The sequence below is a fragment of the Gastrolobium bilobum genome, unplaced genomic scaffold (assembly GCF_033153095.1).
Source record: "Gastrolobium bilobum isolate Gb01-03AN ecotype WA unplaced genomic scaffold, APGP_CSIRO_Gbil_v1 utg27256, whole genome shotgun sequence".
NCBI classification, from domain to species: Eukaryota; Viridiplantae; Streptophyta; class Magnoliopsida; order Fabales; family Fabaceae; genus Gastrolobium; species Gastrolobium bilobum.
The window spans coordinates 16,812-36,078 of record NW_026899854.1 but is presented as its reverse complement, the minus strand read 5'-3'; the positions used below and the strand labels follow the sequence as shown (position 1 = coordinate 36,078).

The 19,267-nt window shown below is 37.6% G+C and overlaps 1 protein-coding gene across 3 annotated transcripts; it reads left to right on the top strand.

The window, feature by feature from the left end:
* The first annotated feature begins 886 nt into the window (after positions 1-886).
* On the top strand, positions 887-4,633 carry LOC133293941 (scarecrow-like protein 21). Of its 3 annotated transcripts, none has more exons than XM_061492565.1 (2): positions 887-1,052; positions 2,507-4,633. In XM_061492565.1, the coding sequence occupies exon 2, from the start codon at positions 2,637-2,639 to the stop codon at positions 4,320-4,322; it is 1,686 nt and encodes a 561-aa protein (XP_061348549.1). In that variant the 5' UTR covers positions 887-1,052; positions 2,507-2,636; the 3' UTR covers positions 4,323-4,633. The 3 variants fall into 3 exon arrangements, with proteins under 3 accessions (XP_061348549.1, XP_061348548.1, XP_061348550.1); XM_061492564.1 differs by lacking the exon at positions 887-1,052 and adding an exon at positions 1,075-1,690; XM_061492566.1 differs by lacking the exon at positions 887-1,052 and adding an exon at positions 1,110-1,182.
* The last annotated feature ends 14,634 nt before the right edge of the window (positions 4,634-19,267 follow it).

The window sequence follows — 19,267 nt, the reverse complement described above, 5'->3', positions numbered from 1 at the left end:
TTTTTTGTCTACTTTATGTTTTTTTTTTTTAATTTCACTTTAAAAGTGGGATTAATGAAGATCAAATTCATAATTTTCTGGTCATTTCAGCTTTTTTTTTTTAGAAATATTTCAATTTGTTTATTGCTTCACAATTAATCCGATTCGGGACGAGTCCAAGATTAAGGCTTTAAACTCCTTTTAAAGGTGGTATTGGAGAAATTCGAACACATGTTTTCACCCCCACCTGCTTAGCTCCCATGCGCCAACTGAACTACCACAATTTGGTAAAAACAGATAAGGTCATTCCAGCTCTGATACAATAATAAGTACTATTTTAATCTAAAATCTTAAGGTATTAAGTAAGACTTAATTAATTATTTTATATTTTTTATATCTTTCTGACACTATTATAAAAGAGTTCACATGTCTCGTGTACACAAATATTATATCGAAGTAGAAACTATTTTCAAAAAAGTTTTTGTTTCAAAAGTAAATTGCTAAAGTTTATATATTTTTAATTTAGTTAAAAGCGTATTGTAATCTTAATTTACTAAAATTAAAAAATAAATATATTTTCTCACACAATTTCAATTTAACAAGTGACAAAATAAACCGAGTTGATGAAGAGTTTAATTAGACCGGAAGAGACAGTAGTCACTAGTCAGCCAGCTAGGTAGCCAGGGAAGTTCCAGAAGCAACTCCCAACGTGTGGTTTGGTCGGCGGTCTTGGCGGTTGAGTCAACCAATTAACCTCCGTTAAAAGAACCAACGACACGCTCACCTCACCGTTACCGTTTGTCGTTCCGTAGTAGTCTACTCGTCAAACTTCAAACACCCTTGTCTTCCCTTTCTTTATATATACACCATTTTGAATCAACCTCATTCTCAAAGTTTTGGTTTTTGAAACAACCCCTTCCTCAAGAAAACCATGTGCATAATATTAATATATGTATATAATCAATAGAAAATAAAATTCAGCAAATTTGAGCTAAACACGCGTCCTTCTCGAAACCAAAAGAATCAAAGTCCTTTTTCAACTTGTAGACGTTAAATTTGATTATTCTCTTGAGGTAATACTAACACCAATGTCTCTTAATTTCCCTGTCATTATATTTTTCTCTATCACTCTGTCGTTGTTTGTGAAATTAATTCAATGAATAATGAATACCCATGACATGCCCTGCTCTTGAATCAATCTATGTATATGTTCTCTGTTTTTCTTTTTTGTTTCCCTGTTATGTTTTTCTCATTTGTTTAGATATAGAGAACTGTTTCTCAATTTTTCTAGCTTTTGAATGTTTATGGTACTCCTTGATGATTTGAGGTTCTTGCTTTCTGAAAGAAGATATGTACTTTGCATATTGTTCTTTCATTAATTGAAGTCCAGTAACATTTTTTTTTGCTGCTCTAATTTGGCAAAATATTGGGTCGGAATTAAAGTTTTTTTTTTTTTTTATTTTAAATTTTTTACTTAATAATTGGTTTGGGTAGGGTTGATGAATGGGATTTGAATTAGGATGGGGTTTCCTGGTGTTTTTATATGCTGTTTCCATGAGGCAACTCACCAACAGGGAGTTTGGGCAACTGCAACATACCATAAGCAATAAATAACACTGTTAGGGTTTAACTTTTGATTACATGGTTCAGTCACAGCCCTTGATTTCAAACTGAAGGTTTGGGTCCGCGATGAGGAATTGTAACTTAATTGGTATTGTTGTTGTTGTTATTATTACTATTATTGTTATTATTTGTTTCCTTTCTCTTTCCACTTGAAATCTGCTATGTATGTGGTGTCCTGTGTTTTTCTCCTGATGCATATTAGTAAATAAGTATTGTTAGGCTATAAATTTTTGTTTCGTTTTGGAGGATACCATTCCATGAGAAGATTTTCTCTTGATGTGAAGAAAGTTTTTGCCGGAATGTTTTCCTCTTTTGTTTTACAAATCACATGGGAGGGCTTTTGGTTTTGGAATTGCATCCTTTTGAACAAATTATGATGATGTACAATTTTCATCATTGTCAGTCCGTTTTTCTTGACTCTGTGTGTGAACCTGTGTTATCATTCATATGTAATAATCTAATGGGTAGAGCGGAAGCATTTACCACACTGAACGTAGACGTTCCAAGAATCATTTTTATCATTTTCCCCATAAAAATTTTAGTTCCAAATTCATTAGTTTCATTTACATGATATTGGCTCTAATTTTTCTCTTCCACCTGCTGAATCATTTATTCCAAATTTCTGCTCTACTCATTTCTGTGAACCAAAAGAGTAATGGTGAATTAAATCTGCAAATTTCCAGAACTGTAGCCTTAGATTTGTAAATCAGCTTGGTTTTTTAAGTCCATGCAAGTTTATCTATTTTTTGTATATCAATGTGTGTGTGTGTGAGAGTGCATTTGTGTATGTTGTGTTTCTTCCACATTTTTGCTTCTCCACTGGTTGGGCTAGATGATTGTTGTAGTGAACATGTGATTGTGGTGTAAGGAAGATATTCACAAAGTGCTTCTCTGTTTTTTCCAGGTTTATCTGCTGTTATTGAAAGTGTTTTGTTACAAGTCCCAAGCAGAATATCAAGCAGAAATTTGCCAAGGTGGCTGATTTTCAGATTTGCTAGGGGTAGATATAGCGTAGCTGATGCCTTCATCAAAGTATGGACTCCGAGCAGTTTATTGGTTTCAATGTGACTAATTCAGCAGGAACACCTTACCCATCATCTTCTTATCCTACTATTCCACCGATACCACACCGGCTACTTGGGTCCTTGAAACTTGACATAGGGAACTCACCTAATTCTGCCCTTTCAACTCATTTTGATTCTGATACTCTTTCTGATACTTCTTGTAACTCTTTGCTTGAAAGCAGTCATTATTTGCATAGGCCAGTCCCATCTGTAGACCATCTCCAGGATGGTTTACATCTATATTCTGCTTGGAGCTCTCTTCCACAGGATGCAAGTTGTGACCAGAAAACCAAACACACATTGCTGGAACTAGAAACTGCTTTGATGGCGCCTGATCGTGATGATGAAGCTACTGCATCAAATACTTCTTTAGGTGGTAGCAGCAGGCCAACAACATCTGGCCAAAGAAATGGGTCAGAATCTATTCAAAGTCAGCCATCTTATGTTGTTAGCAGTAGGCAATCAAGTGAAGTTGCACGTGTAGAGAAACGTCACAAGTCAATGGAGGAAACATCACTACAAGGCTTCCCGTCAAGCAATTTGAAACAATTGCTTATTGTATGTGCCAAAGCTTTGTCTGACAACGAAATGAAAGATTTTGATCAATTGATAGAAAAGGCTAGAAGTGCTGTATCTATAAGTGGGGATCCAATCCAACGGCTTGGTGCTTATTTGGTAGAAGGGCTTGTTGCAAGGAAGGAGGCATCGGGGAATAACATCTATCGTGCCCTTAGGTGCAGAGAGCCTATGGGCAAAGACTTACTCTCTTACATGCAGATACTCTATGAAATCTGTCCATACTTAAAATTTGGTTACATGGCTGCCAATGGGGCTATTGCTGAAGCTTGCAGAAATGAGGATCACATTCACATTATAGACTTTCAGATTGCTCAGGGAACTCAATGGATGACTCTCCTTCAAGCTTTTGCAGCAAGACCTGGTGGGGCTCCACATGTACGGATCACGGGGATTGATGACCCTCTTTCTAAATATGCTCGTGGTGATGGACTAGATGCTGTTGGGAAAAGATTGGCTGTAATCTCTGAGAAATTTGGCATCCCAGTTGAGTTCCATGGTGTCCCAGTTTTAGCACCAGATGTGACAAGAGACATGCTTGATGTCAGGCCTGGAGAGGCTTTAGCTGTGAACTTTCCTCTGCAACTCCATCATACTGCTGATGAGAGTGTTGATGTGAGTAATCCAAGGGATGGACTTCTAAGAATGGTAAAATCACTTTCTCCCAAGGTAGTTACATTGGTGGAGCAGGAATCAAACACAAATACAACTCCTTTCTTCAACAGGTTTATAGAAACTCTGGATTACTACTTGGCAATATTTGAGTCCATTGATGTTACTTTCCCAAGAAAGAGCAAGGAGCGGATTAATGTGGAGCAACATTGTCTGGCCCGGGATATTGTGAACATTATTGCTTGTGAAGGGAAGGAAAGGGTAGAGCGGCATGAACTGTTTGGCAAGTGGAAGTCAAGGTTCACAATGGCTGGCTTCCATCAATATCCTTTGAGTTCTTATGTGAATTCGGTTATAAGAAGCCTGCTGAGGTGCTATTCAGAACATTATAGTCTGGTGGAGAAGGATGGGGCCATGTTGTTAGGATGGAAGAACAGAAATTTGATATCAGCTTCTGCCTGGCATTGATAACACACAGATAGGAAATATTGTAGTGGTAGAAATATCATGGTGTTGCATGGGGTGGGAGGTGGTAAATCTGGGAGGCTTGAGCATGTTGCTGACTAAGGTTCATGTTGGTTTCTAGTGCCATGTGTCCCTTATAAAGGTCACTGTTCCTTAAACTCGTCCATCGAGTTTCATGTCTTAGTGATGCAGATTTTAGTATATCAATTCTTTATAAAATGTTTAGGCATGTACACTATTTTGGTCTACAGATGTTGTACTTTTATCTGAAACTGGTCCTCTGCCTCTTATATAAATTACATGAATTCACAATATGTTGAACTGACTGGCTTCCTACATTCTTATGCGATACAATTTGTTGCATAATCATTTTGTCTTCATATGACTATTTGCATTAGCTGGTCATGGCGATGGGTTTATGTATGAATTTGAAAAGTATGATTGGAGACTTGGTGGGTGTCCTTTTGATGAACTTTTGATGAACTTCCTCCAGTGGTGGCTGTTGGTGGCTCTTGAAGGTGTATGAATGAGAGTGAAGAGTACGAGAGCTGCACACTTGAGGTCATGTGAGACTTTGTATTTAACACGCACATGAGATTCTCCAACGTAGTTGGATAACAAGTCATTCCCTCGACATGAAAAAAAATAATATAAAATGAAATAAGGTGAAACACTCACATGTGAGTGAGTATGGAATACAAAGTTCCATATTAGAAGGATGATCGGAAGAAGAATGTTATATAAACGAAGGATGATGGGCAAAAACAATGAGGTTATTGTTTGGTGGGGTGGTATTGGTCTCGGATGAATATCAAAATTTTGCAATAAAAAAAAAAGACACAAACAAGTGACACAATTATGTTAACGTGGAAAAAACTCTAATCGGAGAAAAAAAAACTCACGACCCCAATTTGGATACTTAATCTACCTTTGTACAAGAATTAACCTGAAATCTTATCAAAGGTTTCCGAAACCCTACCCCTAGGATTTTCATAGAGTCTAATCAAAGACTCTCTAAAACCAAACGACTTCCGTCTTTATTCGCAATGAATAAAGAGCTACTTATTTCTAAGCCACGACTGTTTTCAAGTTCAAGAAAAAAATCCAATTCAAATTGTTTACCTTACATGCTTTTAATAATAAGCAAATAGGTACAAATAAAACCTAAGTGGTGAATTCAATAAATCTGCTCATGCCTTGGTTCCAAATTATTTTGAACACACCTTAAAAAGAAATATTCAATATGCTCAATGCGCTTTTTCTCTCGAATGCTCAAAAACCTCTTTCTCTTGAATGCTCACCCACACTTTAAACAAGGACTCAAGGTATGACCAACAAGGTGTTGGCCGAGTGGTAGCAGCTCAAGGCCATCGTAAGGTGGAGAATGCAAGTTCAAGACCCGGAAAGCCCATCTGTTGGGAGAGGGAGTCCTTAATTGCTCTCAACCCCTCACCAGATTAGTCCTAAAGGATGAACCTGTTAGTAGAAATACTAAAAAAAAAAAGGACTCAAGGTATGATATTTATAGACTTTTTCTCAAAATCAATTACTAAGAAAAACATCAAGATTATCATGATTTTTATGAAAACTTTCCAAAATATCTTTTTGAAAATAAAATCAAAATGTTTAAATTAACTTTCAAAAAATAGATAAAATCAAATCAAATCTTTTAAAAAGAAAATTAATCCCAAATTAACTTTTTCTTTTTCAAATCAAAAACCAAATCTTAAAAATCTATTTGGATTAAAAATAAAACTTTTAAATTTTCTTTACTTAGTTTCCAAAATTGTAAATATTCAACCCAAAGCATGATTAGGATCCACTAGACAAAGGTTTGCAAATTCATACCCTTTATGCACTCAAATTTGGAAAATTTGCAAATTTGAGGTATGTTCCTGATACAACCCACTCCAAACCCAACAAGGTATACAAAAGAGACAAGCATAGAAGAATTTGGGCTGCTGACCCAAGCCCAAGTAGCAAGGTTTCCAATGTTGATAGCCCAAGTAGCAAAAGTGTTGCTGACTCAGCAAGTTTGTTACAACCGATTATGGGAACGCAAGAGAACGTGGGTGAAGCATGGATAAATAACGTGGAGGAAGAAAGGGAATGGATATCCAGAATTTAGAGAGTGGAATTGATTCCTTGGGAGAGAGTGGAGCCTCTCCAACTGCTTCACAACTATCTTTCTTATTTTGCATTGCTGATTTCCCTTATCGCTGAGTTTATTGTTGTAAGAGGAGTTTAATTGGAATTGTTATCCAATTTGCCTCAGTAGTAAGTTTGGAGTTGCTTGGGTATTTGTAGTTATCTTTCTGTAATACATTTATGGAAGCATTTTATATATAAAGCTGGGTTTGTTCTTCTTTTACTAAATCCTTGTTATATCTCTGTTGGTTCGTATCAAATTGGTATCAGAGCTCCGATCTAGGAGCTCTGTGGAATGGTCAGTACTAGACTAATGGAACACCGATTGGAAACGATAGAAGAATCGCTGCGCAGGGGTTGTGCTAGACAGGAGGAGGTTTGCATCAGACTTGATGCTAGTGAAGCTCGTCACGAGCAGATCCTTCAAAGGTTAGGTAACAATGAGAGAGGAATGACGGAGATCATCAGGCAGCTGGACGAATTGGCAAGACGTCGGAGAAGCGGCTCGAATGAAGAGAACGATGGATCTAACCGGGAGCAAACAGGGACACAGGGGAGGAGGTTCAATCCAATTGCTCCTATGGCCAGGCGGTTGGAGATTCCGCTTTTCCACGGTGATGACGCGTATGGGTGGATAAACAAGGTGGAGAGATATTTCATCGTCAATGGGATGGTGGAAGAGGACAAGCTGGCGGCAGTAATGGTGACGTTAGAAGGTGAAGCGCTCCAATGGTATCTGTGGTGGGAGATAAATAACCCAAACGCTACTTGGGAATATTTCAGGAGGGAGTTGCTGAGTCGTTTTCAGCCTGAAGCTCTGGATAATCCCTATCGAGCGCTGTACACGCTTAAGCAAATCGGAACGGCGGCTGAGTTTAGGAGTGAATTTGAGAAGGTAATCGGAGCATTACGTTTTGAGGATGAGGAGTTGTTGAAGGGAGCATGGCTCAACGGGGTCCGTAGCAGCATCCGTGAAGAGTTGATGATGAGCCCTAACATTGGATTACCAGAGATGATGAAATTCGCTCTGAAAATTGAGAAGCAAAACGAAGCTTGGAAGGACGAAGGAGTGGTGGCTGGAGGACGGTTTGGGTCAGTTGGGCCGAATAGGAGTAGCCCAGCCCAACGTGGTTGGACCAATTCAAATAATTACAGGAGTTGGGGCGGATCGGGTTCTTGGAACACAGCAAATCCAGGTCGGGCAAATACCCATACCGGTTCACTTAATCAAAACACAACCGGACCTCAACAAGCTAGGGCACAAAACGAAGAAAACGTAGGGAAAGCTCCTTCCACCGTCAATCCGATCATCGATGGGGGTCAAGCGGCGGAGAGCCAGGCAAGTAACAACCGACGGCTCTCACAGGCGGAGATGGGGGAGAGACACGCGAAGGGCTTATGCTTCAAGTGTAATGAGCGGTGGAATCCAAGTCACCGCTGTCAGTTCAGGCAGCTCCATGTCCTGATAGTTGACGACGAAGACGACGAAGGGAGGGAGAGTCACGTAGCAGTCACAGACAAGCCCGTAGTGGAGGAGCCACCAGAGGAAGAAAATAGTACTCTTCTTCAGCTCTCGATGCATAGCCTGTTGGGGTTGACCTCCAGTCAAACGCTTAAGGTATGGGGGGAGGTCCTAGGGACGAAGGTCACCGTGATGGTAGACTGTGGGGCTTCGACTAATTTCATTCGGAGGGAAATGGCTGAGAGTTTAGGGCTCCCTGTGACAGAGACCCAAACCTACAATGTTGAAGTAGGTGACGGTCACAAGGTTTCTTGCCAGGGTGTGTGTAAGGGGGTGAGTATTCTGCTTCAAGGGACGGTAGTGGCCCAAGATCTCTACATCTTCGATTTGGGGGGAGCTGACGTAGTTCTGGGTTTGACGTGGCTCACTCAGTTGGGTGAGATCAAGGCTAACTTCAAGGATTTGACACTGAAGTTTATGTGAGAGGATCGAGAGGTTGTAATTAAAGGTGATCCATCCTTGTCTCGCTCAGTGGCCTCACTGAAATCCATTGTCAAGGCCCTCCAGGATCATGGTCAGGGCTTTTACTTGAAGTCTGCTGAAGATTGTAGAATAGGGGTTGAAACTCAGTGGGTTGAGCTAGAGGAGTTGCTGGTTGAGTTTGCTGTCTTGTTCCAGAAGCAACAGGGGCTACCACCGAGGAGAGAACAAGACCATGCCATCAATCTAAAACCAGGGAGTGGAGTACCAAACATACGGCCATACAGGTATACAAAAGAGACAAGCATAGAAGAATTTGGGCTGCTGACCCAAGCCCAAGTAGCAAGGTTTCCAATGTTGATAGCCCAAGTAGCAAAAGTGTTGCTGACTCAGCAAGTTTGTTACAACCGATTATGGGAACGCAAGAGAACGTGGGTGAAGCATGGATAAATAACGTGGAGGAAGAAAGGGAATGGATATCCAAAATTTAGAGAGTGGAATTGATTCCTTGGGAGAGAGTGGAGCCTCTCCAACTGCTTCACAACTATCTTTCTTATTTTGCATTGCTGATTTCCCTTATCGCTGAGTTTATTGTTGTAAGAGGAGTTTAATTGGAATTGTTATCCAATTTGCCTCAGTAGTAAGTTTGGAGTTGCTTGGGTATTTGTAGTTATCTTTCTGTAATACATTTCTGGAAGCATTTTATATATAAAGCTGGGTTTGTTCTTCTTTTACTAAATCCTTGTTATATCTCTGTTGGTTCGTATCAGTTCCTTTTGCACACCTTGGATGAATGATATTTGTTCATGTGTACATAATATTATGATGAAATTGTTTGGTACACTTGATCACTACATTAGGAGCACATTGATTCAAACATATTTGGTGCTAACTTGCTAAATTCTTGATATTGCTGAACTATTTTGATCATAAGTCAAGATAGAAAATTCATTTTTGAATCCAACCAGTTGAAAATGAAATATAAGATGTTGAATTTCAAATCTAGAAATTTTCATGATCTTTCATTCATCGCCTTATTCCCAATGAAATTTTAAAGTTGTCTGTTCTGTTTGAAATTCTATTCTAAACATGCTTACTTTAAACTGTCATAACTTGAGCTATACATATCCTTTTTGGATGAAACTAGTAAAATTTGAAAGCTAATATGATAAAGTTTGATTCTGAAAAATTTCATTACTTTTGGTTATGTACGCTGATCGTGGATGACAAATGAACATAGCTATTTTAGTAATTCCTATGTTTCTGATTAGTACGCCTTGGCTGATTATACCTTGAGCTATATATATATATATATATATATATATATATATATATATATATATATATATATATATCAACATCAACATCAACAATACCTTTATCCCAAATTAATTGGGGTCGGTGGTAGATGAACCCAAATGAAAGATACAAAAATGTTGAAAAAAGAAAAAGAAAAGTAAAAAGAAAAAGAAAAAGAAATAAATAATAGTAATATATATATATATATATATATATATATATATATATATAAGTAAAAAAAAAAAAGGAAAAGAAGAAGAGGGGGAAATGAAGGGAAAATGACTAAAAAGGAACCATCTGGAACACAGGAATAACAACGAGTCTATATATATATATATATATATATATATATATATATATATATATATATATATATATATGATTGTAATGATTTTTGTCTTGTTTTAAAGCTTGAGATGTGTAATATAACATATCCAAAATTCAAAATAATTGGATCCATGATACTTTCTCAATACTAAATGGTAGCTTAGTGTTTTGCTTAAAACTTAAAGGAAATACAACTTTGATGAAAAATTGTATGTGATGTACACCTTTTTGATAAGTGTTGCGCAATCGGCAAGTGTACCGATCGTTCCAAGTAATAAAAGAGTAAGTAGAGTATCGTTTCCACGAGGATTGAGGCACCGAAGTTATTATAACTATTCCTCTCTTGTTGGATTGATAAAAATGGTTTAAAGGTAATTGTGGTTTGTGAAATAATGAAAACAATTCAATAAAGTGTAAATAATTCAAAGGTTCTTTTAAAAATTAGGAACAATAGAATAAAGTTTGAGAAAATAATTGAGAGAATATTGCGGTAAAGAGACGCCAACACCTTTATGATCCCCACCTTGGAACTTGGATTACATTTACGTTTACCTATTCAATTGATCAAACAATTCATCATCTTTTATATGATTAGTTAAACCCTAATTCCTTAGTGACTTTAACCATATTAACTTTATTAGAATCCTAGTCCCTTAGAAATTCCCTTTCAAGTTAAACATTAGAATCAATGAATCTTCAACGTTTGCGGTTCATATAGCCTTCCCTAGTGCATACATGAACAATTATCTTATCTTTTGTCAGGAATTAGAATTCCAATATCCCTATTGAAACCCCTAACCCTCGCAATCATAATAGATTGATCGGTTCTAAAAGAATTATGGAATGAAGAACAAGGCAAGGTAAATTCAATTAAAATAGATAAGCATAAAATCAACCAAACTACAAGGGGTTCACATCAAGCTTTGTGACCCTTACCACAATAATAAAAAGACTAGCCAGACATATTCATGTCTGACATTTCAAATGATAGAAAAGAGTTCATGAAAATATAACCAGAAGAAGGAGAAGAAGAATTCTTGAATCGTCAATCGCCAAGAGGTTACTGTCCGATCTCCGCTTTTCGCAATTCCCTCTGTGCAAAACGTCTCTCCTCCCTCTGTTTCTGATCCTTTTATTAGGTTTTGGGAAAACCTCCTTTCAATTGCTCTCCAATTGGGCCCCTTTTTGTGTAATTCACATCAGATTAAAAATAATAATTATCGCCCACGCAATTTGCGCCAGCAACCGCGCAAATTGCACGGAAAAATAGAGCTGAAACTGCCAAATGGCGCAATTTGCGCCAAACTCCGCGCAAATTACGCCACACTCGCGCAAATTGGCCACTCACCGAGCAAATTGCGCCAGGAAACAGAAGGTGTTGGTCCCAAATGGCGCGCTTTGCGCCATGCTCTGCGCAAAACTTGCTGGCTGGAAAACTTTAACTTCTCTTCTTCACTTCATTTTTGGTGTTTCCTGCTATTAAAATGCATAAATTGAGTGAGAGAATGATTGTGAAGGAATAATTAATATTTCTTGCATTTATGACTTATTTTCACACATTTATGATTAATTCCTTGCTTCTTTTAACTTAGAAAATATCATATGCTGGACGCATATCAATAAGTTTACATGAAAAAATGGTGGCTCACTATTTTGCATAGGATTTATCGTAAATGTATCTTTGATTGAAATTTGTATGTAATGTACACCCTTCTTGATAAGTTTACATGAGAAAATGCTTATGCAAACTAACTTTTGGCTTTAAGAAGTTTTGATGTTATCTATCATGTTTACAACTGATAAGATTGGTTTGATAATTAATCTTCCAAATGATGCTTTGGTTAAATGTTTTCATTGCTCTGATACCATGTGCAATGGATTTTATTGATGCTTTTGATGCTAGGATACCATACACCATTGTTTTGATTCCATATACTTATGCCATCAATTTTCACCTAATGATGAGCACTTAAAAGATGATGTTCTTTATAAGAACCCACGTCGCTAAATGTAGATTTTAAAAATTAAATAATAATTAAAAGAGAATTTTTAGATAGGAGATTTGATTGTTTGAAATTAAATCACCTTTTTGAGAAAATTGTGAATAATGTTATTTTGGGGTAAAACTGTGAGTAGGCAAATTATCCGAAAACTTAAAGAAAATAAATTATGATTTTAAGAATTATTTAAGAATTAGATAATTTAATTAGAATAAAATTCTAATTTTTTAAATTAAATCACTTTTCAGTGAAAAGTATGGATGCTGCGCATTTCACGATAAAATGCAAGAAGGAAAAAGTACCAGGAACGAACTTACAGATAAAAATAATGATTATTGTTAAATTAGGATAGTGATTAAATTAGACAAAAGTCTGGATAATCATTTTCACAGTTAAATGATTAAATTCAGAATAAGAAAAATAAAAACTGGGTTACAAATAGTACAAATAAACATGTGATTCGATTTCACTTAATCAGAAACCGTATAATGCAGTTTACAACCTGTCTAATTTCAGTATATGTACAAAGCACAATTTATAGAAAGCAAACGGTATGAACAACATATTTTACAAAAAATAAATTAAATTACTGCAAGGAAAACCAAAATGTGGCTCTAGTTCAAAGAAAGTGCATTCAATATTTTTATCTTTGTCATGTGGGTTTGTATTGTTATCTTTGCTGTGAGTGTCTCAATATCAGTTGAATGACCAAAATTGGTAGCATACAACACATATGGTTCGCTGGTTTTGTCTTTATTCCCCTTTGAGCTTACATTGTTGAGAGATGAGAGCATGAACTGCATATTTTGAAGGAAATACAGATTTCTGGGAAAGGATTTGTGGTTGATAAATGGCGAGCCACAACAGGTCCTAAAAGTATAGATGCCATAACAGCATAAATGATACATTGGCCCAAATACCTGTTAGATAAAAGTAGAGATGAGTCAACAAACCAACAACAGAAGCAGCTGGCCCAAACACCCAAGATGTACCATTAAGCAAACAGTGGTCTAAGTCAAATTTCCTCCTTTGCTATTGGAACATACAAGATGGAGTATAATAACAAACCAAGATAGAGAAGTAAAATATGGGAAGCCCTATCAAGACAAAAAAAACTGATAAGAACATGCACAAAAACTAAATGAAGAAGCACTATATGCACAAAAACTAAATGAAGAAGCACTATATGCACATAAATGTTTGAGAAGCACTATATCAGGTAAACATGCCACAGGACCCACTTCAATACATCATAAAGAAACATCAGAATGCAATGTCTCCATAATGAAGGCATAATTTAATAATAATCAGGATAGTGATTTGTGAATAAACAAAGTGATTCAAATGTATACCATTAAACATCATTCTGCAAATAAGTAGCATGTTGATTGGTTAAGCAATTGCTGATAATAGTATCAACTATGTCATCCACTTCAAAAAAGTTCCATTTGTCATGCAAAAAATAAAGTGCATGATATATAGAGAAAGAAAGCACCTAATAGTCCAATATTCGAATCATCAGATACCACAACAAAAAGAACTACATATTCAGATATCAGGAATTCATATATTTTCTTAACCACTGCAAAATGGTCGCATTTATCAGAAAAAGTTGAGAACCCATCAATTTGAAAATACAACCCAATATTTAGTTGCTAACCAGTACCAACACATTCTAAATCAGTATTCTAAGTCTTGGCTTCATTTTTCATGAATTATTAATTAAATAAATTTTTTTACATCGAGCACGGTAGAACAGGAATGAGACATTTCATGTCATGAACTCATGTCACGAATTATATGAAGCTTGACATCCTTATAAACCTTAACAAAAGAGTTAAAAATTGACTCAACTCCGAGCAAATCATTTCCCCATGTGGGAAATGAAAGAATGGGCTGATAAATAATTTGCTAATAAAAATTGTACAACCATTGAAACCTTGAATCACGATTTGTAAACCATTATTTAAAAAGCAAACCATATATGTTCAACTTAAGATCTTAATCTTTTAGATGAAGATCTAAGTATGGTTCTTATATCTCTAAACATTATACCCAAATGGCTTTAGCCTTCTGCAACCAGTCCCTAAGAATCAGACGGGTTTCTTAATAAGGAAATTATCTTTCAAAATTCAAATAACAATCAACAAATAATCATGATCAACTTAATCTTCTTTACCTCTTCTATTGCAGGGAGCAAAGAAAGTAGATCAACCGAAGCATGAAAATATAACATCAATTATCAAACCTTCTAAACCCTCAAACACCATTGTTTGGGTCTTAATTTGACCGTACCCAAACAGTAACAGAGACAATATATATTACGTGTAGCATGATGTTTTTTCTTCTGCCTTTGTATTTCTCATGAGCTATGTAGTTAAAATTTTCTATCAACAAAATGAAAAAGGTTGTTAAAAGGTATGAAATTATGTTTTGGCTAAAGCAAAAAAAAAATGCATATTCTAGTAGCATTTTATAAAGGCATAAGTCTCAGCCTCCCAAATGATCAAAATGAATGCTCAAACTTTATAAAAAATTTCCTCTTCAGCAAGGGGCAACTCCATTTAAGTGCTCCATTCTATAAAGTATGAATTAGTACAAGGTAGAAATCAAGCTTATCGAGAGTAGAGTAGAGTAGAGTTAAACAGAGTCTCCAAATAAAAAACATTTATTTTTTCTTATTAAACTTTAGAAGGTAAAAGGAAAACTCATTTTTCACTAACACGGTGTAGAGACTTACTAGAGCAGTGTGTACCACACTCGATGGAAAACAACAGTACTACTGGTTGTCTACCAACTCGGTGTCGTCTAACCCTCGGCTGTACCCAACAATATCACCGGACTCCACTCTAGCAACTTGTCCGTCAGCCTTGGCTCTGGTCACGACAGTCTGCTTCGACTCCCTACGCTAACGAATGAAGGATACTATGAAATAGAGGGTCAAGTATGAAGAAGCATTTTTTTCTCCATGCATTTTGTGAAATGAAAATATAAAACAACAAAGCAAATGTCACAAGTTCTGTGTTTCATTACCTTATCTGCCACAACCAACCTGTTTGTTCAAACCAAACAGAAGAAGAGTGTCTTATTTACTACATGCAAAACCACTCACGTTCGTCGTTTGGAGATCTTGTGTGAAACCCATAAACGAAAAAATGAGCTTCTCTAAAGATGTACAAAAGTGGATTTGGTAGGGGAGTCTCACTTTAGCGCTAGTTTAGAAGAGGGTATTTTTGGCAAGTTATTCGTCCTCCTTATTCCATTTAGCAGGTTATCGCCAAATACCACCTTCGAAATGGTATTTGAGCAGATTATTTTTCGTCCAATTTTCCAAACAATCATCAAAATTTGGGCAAATTAGTCTGCTGGCAAAAAATTTTAATATCTTGTACTAAACATGAACAACACAAAACCAATCTCAGATGCCTAGGTACTGCCGGAGAAAGCTCCTACCAAACATCCCATAGAATCACGGGGACTATGATGAATTTATCAAACAAGGTTCATGCACCAACAATCCTATTGTCATACAATCACCCTAAATCAATCTACAAGATCAATCTCATAGAAAGCATTAAAAAAAGATAAATCCATTCAATTATAAAAAGGAAAATTACAGAGATAATATAATTCGTAAACATAAAGTATCAATTGGTTTCCATCTACCCCTAACTACATAGAAATCTTGCCTAGCATAATGAAATCAAAAATACAAGAAAACAATAATGCTTCCCCAAACTCCATTAGTGTGATGGCATTGTGAATCTCTAAAGCTCCTAATGTATCCCAGAATTCAACCCACTCCCCATGCTCCAAAGCATGAAAGACGCGCTTTTATAACTAAATTAGAATTCATTCTTTATAATTATCAAAAGCTCCTTAATTGGTTTTGAAATTATCCTTTCATAGGTGTAAGATCCATGCCCTAAGTGACTTCTACTAATTAGGCCTAAGTTGGTCGCATCAGCGTGCTAAAGCCACCTTGAATCACTGCATGAGCGTGCTTTAGTGCGCTCTTCGAAAGGAGAATTTTGCATGGCACTGGAACACACTTTAGCACACTATTCTAGGACCATTTCAATGTTTTTGCGCAATTTACGTGCTTGAGTGTGCTGTAGAGGCTAATGCACGCTCTCCCAGTAGTATTTGGCTATTTTTGCTTCATTCGCACCCTTTAGCTCGGTAGAGGGGTCTAAAGTGCGCTCCTGCAGTCTTCAAACTTTCTTCTGGAACGCACTTTGTGGACTTCCTTGATCTTCAATCTTCTACTCTAAATCCTTTACTTCATTCTTGCTTTAATTTATGTCAATTTACCTTCAAAAACCAGTAAGAACAAGATATGTTAGATCAAACTCTAACTTCCATGCTTTTTCACTATAAAACCTAAGTTTTCATGATTTTGACTATGTAATTCATGTGATATTAGCTCTAGAAACATGATAAACTAAAGGTTTATCAGGTGTACTGTATGAAAGCACACATGGGATCCTAAGCCTTATAATAGATTTGTAGGCTGGAGAGAATGGAAACTACAAGAATCTCGATAACGAATGGTTTATTTGGTGATTATATGAGATTATATTATAGGGTGTGGGCAGGAGAGAAGGCATATTGGAGATCATTTGGAATTTGGGCTAAGCAGAGGTTGTGTTGGGATTCCTCCTTCAATACTAAGCCCAAGCCCATTGAGGGATTTCCTAAAAACCCTAAACCTTAAATCCTAGATTCCACCTCCTCTATATATTCATTAGTTATGGGTGGAGGCTAGGTTAGATGAAAAAAAAATATTTGAGAGACTCTTGAGTGATACATGAGAGATTTGAGAGCAAAGCTTTGAGCTTTGTATTTGAGAGATCTCTAGAGAGAGTTTGAGTGAAACATCTCTAGGTTAGTTTGATTATCACCATAGTTGGAGAGGTTGTGTTAACCACCACATTGGTGTATTTTTTGATTCTCTTTATCCATTATTTTCATAGTGGACGTTTGATCTGGACTAGGTCCTGTGGGTTTTTACTTCTTCATTGGAGAAGGTTTTCTCACGTTAAAATCTATTTGTGTTCTCATTCTCTCTCTCTCTCTCTCTCTCTCTCTCTTGTTTGTGTTTTTTGTTTTTTGCTGCGCTGCTCGACCTGGTGAAGTTCAGGCCGAGGTAATTGCCGAGATCCGAGATCAAGGATCTCATTGACTGACTTCCACAAAAGGCTGTTTAGCCGACTTGAGGGAACCGAGTTCCCATCAGTGGTATCAGAGCCCGAGTTCGACGGGTTCTGAGGGAGACGAGATGGAGACGAGATGGAGACCAGTGGCATAACCCATGATGAAGATATGTTCAAGCTGACCGCAGATAATTTCACCTATTGGAGACCGATGATGGAAGATCATCTCTACTGTAAAGATTTACATGAGCCCATTATCCTTGATGAGAGACCAGCAAGCAAGACCGATAAGGAGTGAGAGATTCAGAGTCGTAAGGAGGTAGCTACAACTAGAAAATACATAGACAAGAGCCTCTTTGAGCACGTGTCCGAGTTCACGAACGCGTATGAGTTGTGGACGAAGTTGGAGTCCATGATTCAAAAGAAGACTCCCAGGAACAAAGCACACCTGGTTCGCCGACTTGTGAAGCTGGAATACAAGGACGACATGAGCATGATTGAACACCTCAACACCTACAAAGGTATTGTGAATCAGTTGTCAAAGGCTGAGATGAAAATTGATAACGAGATGCAGGCTTTGCTGCTGTTGAGCTCGCCGCTAGAAAGCTGGGATACTCTGGTGGTGACCTTGAGTAATTCAACTCCAGATGGAAAATTGAAGTTGGATGTCGTAACAGATAGTCTTCTGAATGAAGAAATCAAGAGAAGAGAACGAGGTGTTTCAAGCACGTCTGAGGCCAATGTTGCTGAGAACAAAGGAAAATTCGACTTTCGGGTTAGAAGCAAGAGTCGGGGTCGAGATCGTGATAGAAGAGGATAGTTCAGAGGTCGGTCAAAGCCGAAATATGAGTTGAAATGCTTCTACTGTGGAAAAACAAGTCATAAGAAGCCAGGCTGCTGGACTTTGCAGAATGACGAGAAGAACGACTCTGTTAAGCCGGATCATATTATTCCCAAGAAGAGGGAAGACAAGAGCACCACTGCGGTGGCTGCCAACGCGGATGCCGAGATATTCCTCCTTGGTGAGGATAATTATTTGAATGTTGCATACGATGACTGCACCTGGATTGTTGACTCTGGTGCCTCCTTCTATGTCACTCCACATAAAGGTTTTTTCTCTTCTTATCGAGGTGGTGATTTTGGAGTCGTGAAGATGGGAAATCAAGTGACCGGCAAGATTGTTGGTGTCGGTGATGTAACCCTGACCACAGATGTTGGGTGCCGACTTGTGCTGAAAGATGTAATGCATGTTCCTGACATGTGATTGAACCTAATCTCGGTAGGCAAGCTTGATGATGACGGGTTAGTGAATTACTTTGGTAGTGTTAGATGGAAGCTGGCGAAAGAAAACTTGGTTGTGGCCCGAGGTAAGAAGGAAGGCTCCTTGTACTTGATGCAAGGAAAGATCAATGGCGGAGAAGCCAATTCTATCCGAGATGAACCTAGCTTGGAGCTATGGCACAAACGCCTCGGCCACATGAGCATGAAAAGGGCTACAAATTCTGAACAAAAAAGGATTACTGACCGGGTTGAAAGACCAAGCGTTGGAGAGTTGCACGCACTGCCTAGCTGGAAAGCAGCACCGGGTTTCGTTTGTCAGACCAGATCAACCCAGACGACGTAGGTATATTCTTGACCTCGTCCATACTGATGTCTGCCCCATGTCAGAGAGATCCCTTGGAGGAGCTCAGTACTTTATTTCATTTATTGATGACCATTCCTGCAAAGTGTGGGTTTATTTGTTGAAGTCTAAAGACCAGGTACTCCAATCCTTCAAAGAATTCCATGCAATGGTTGAAAGGGAGACTGGAAAGAAATTGAAGGTGGTTCTATCTGACAATGGTGATGAGTATTGCGGCCCATTTGATGCATATTACAAAGCGATCGGGATCCGACTTGAGAAGACGCCCCCCAAGACTCCACAATTGAATGGACTTACTGAGAGGATGAACCAGACTATTGAAGAGAAGGTCCGAAGTATGCTATCCAATGCCGGATTGCCAAAATCATTCTGGGGAGAAGTCGTCAGAACTGCTGTTGACTTGATCAACTTCTCACCATCACGACCACTTGAAG

Bases quoted from the DNA above. Each gene is read 5' to 3' on its own strand.
- LOC133293941 (XM_061492565.1), top strand. From the start codon at position 2,637: ATGGACTCCGAGCAGTTTATTGGTTTCAATGTGACTAATTCAGCAGGA.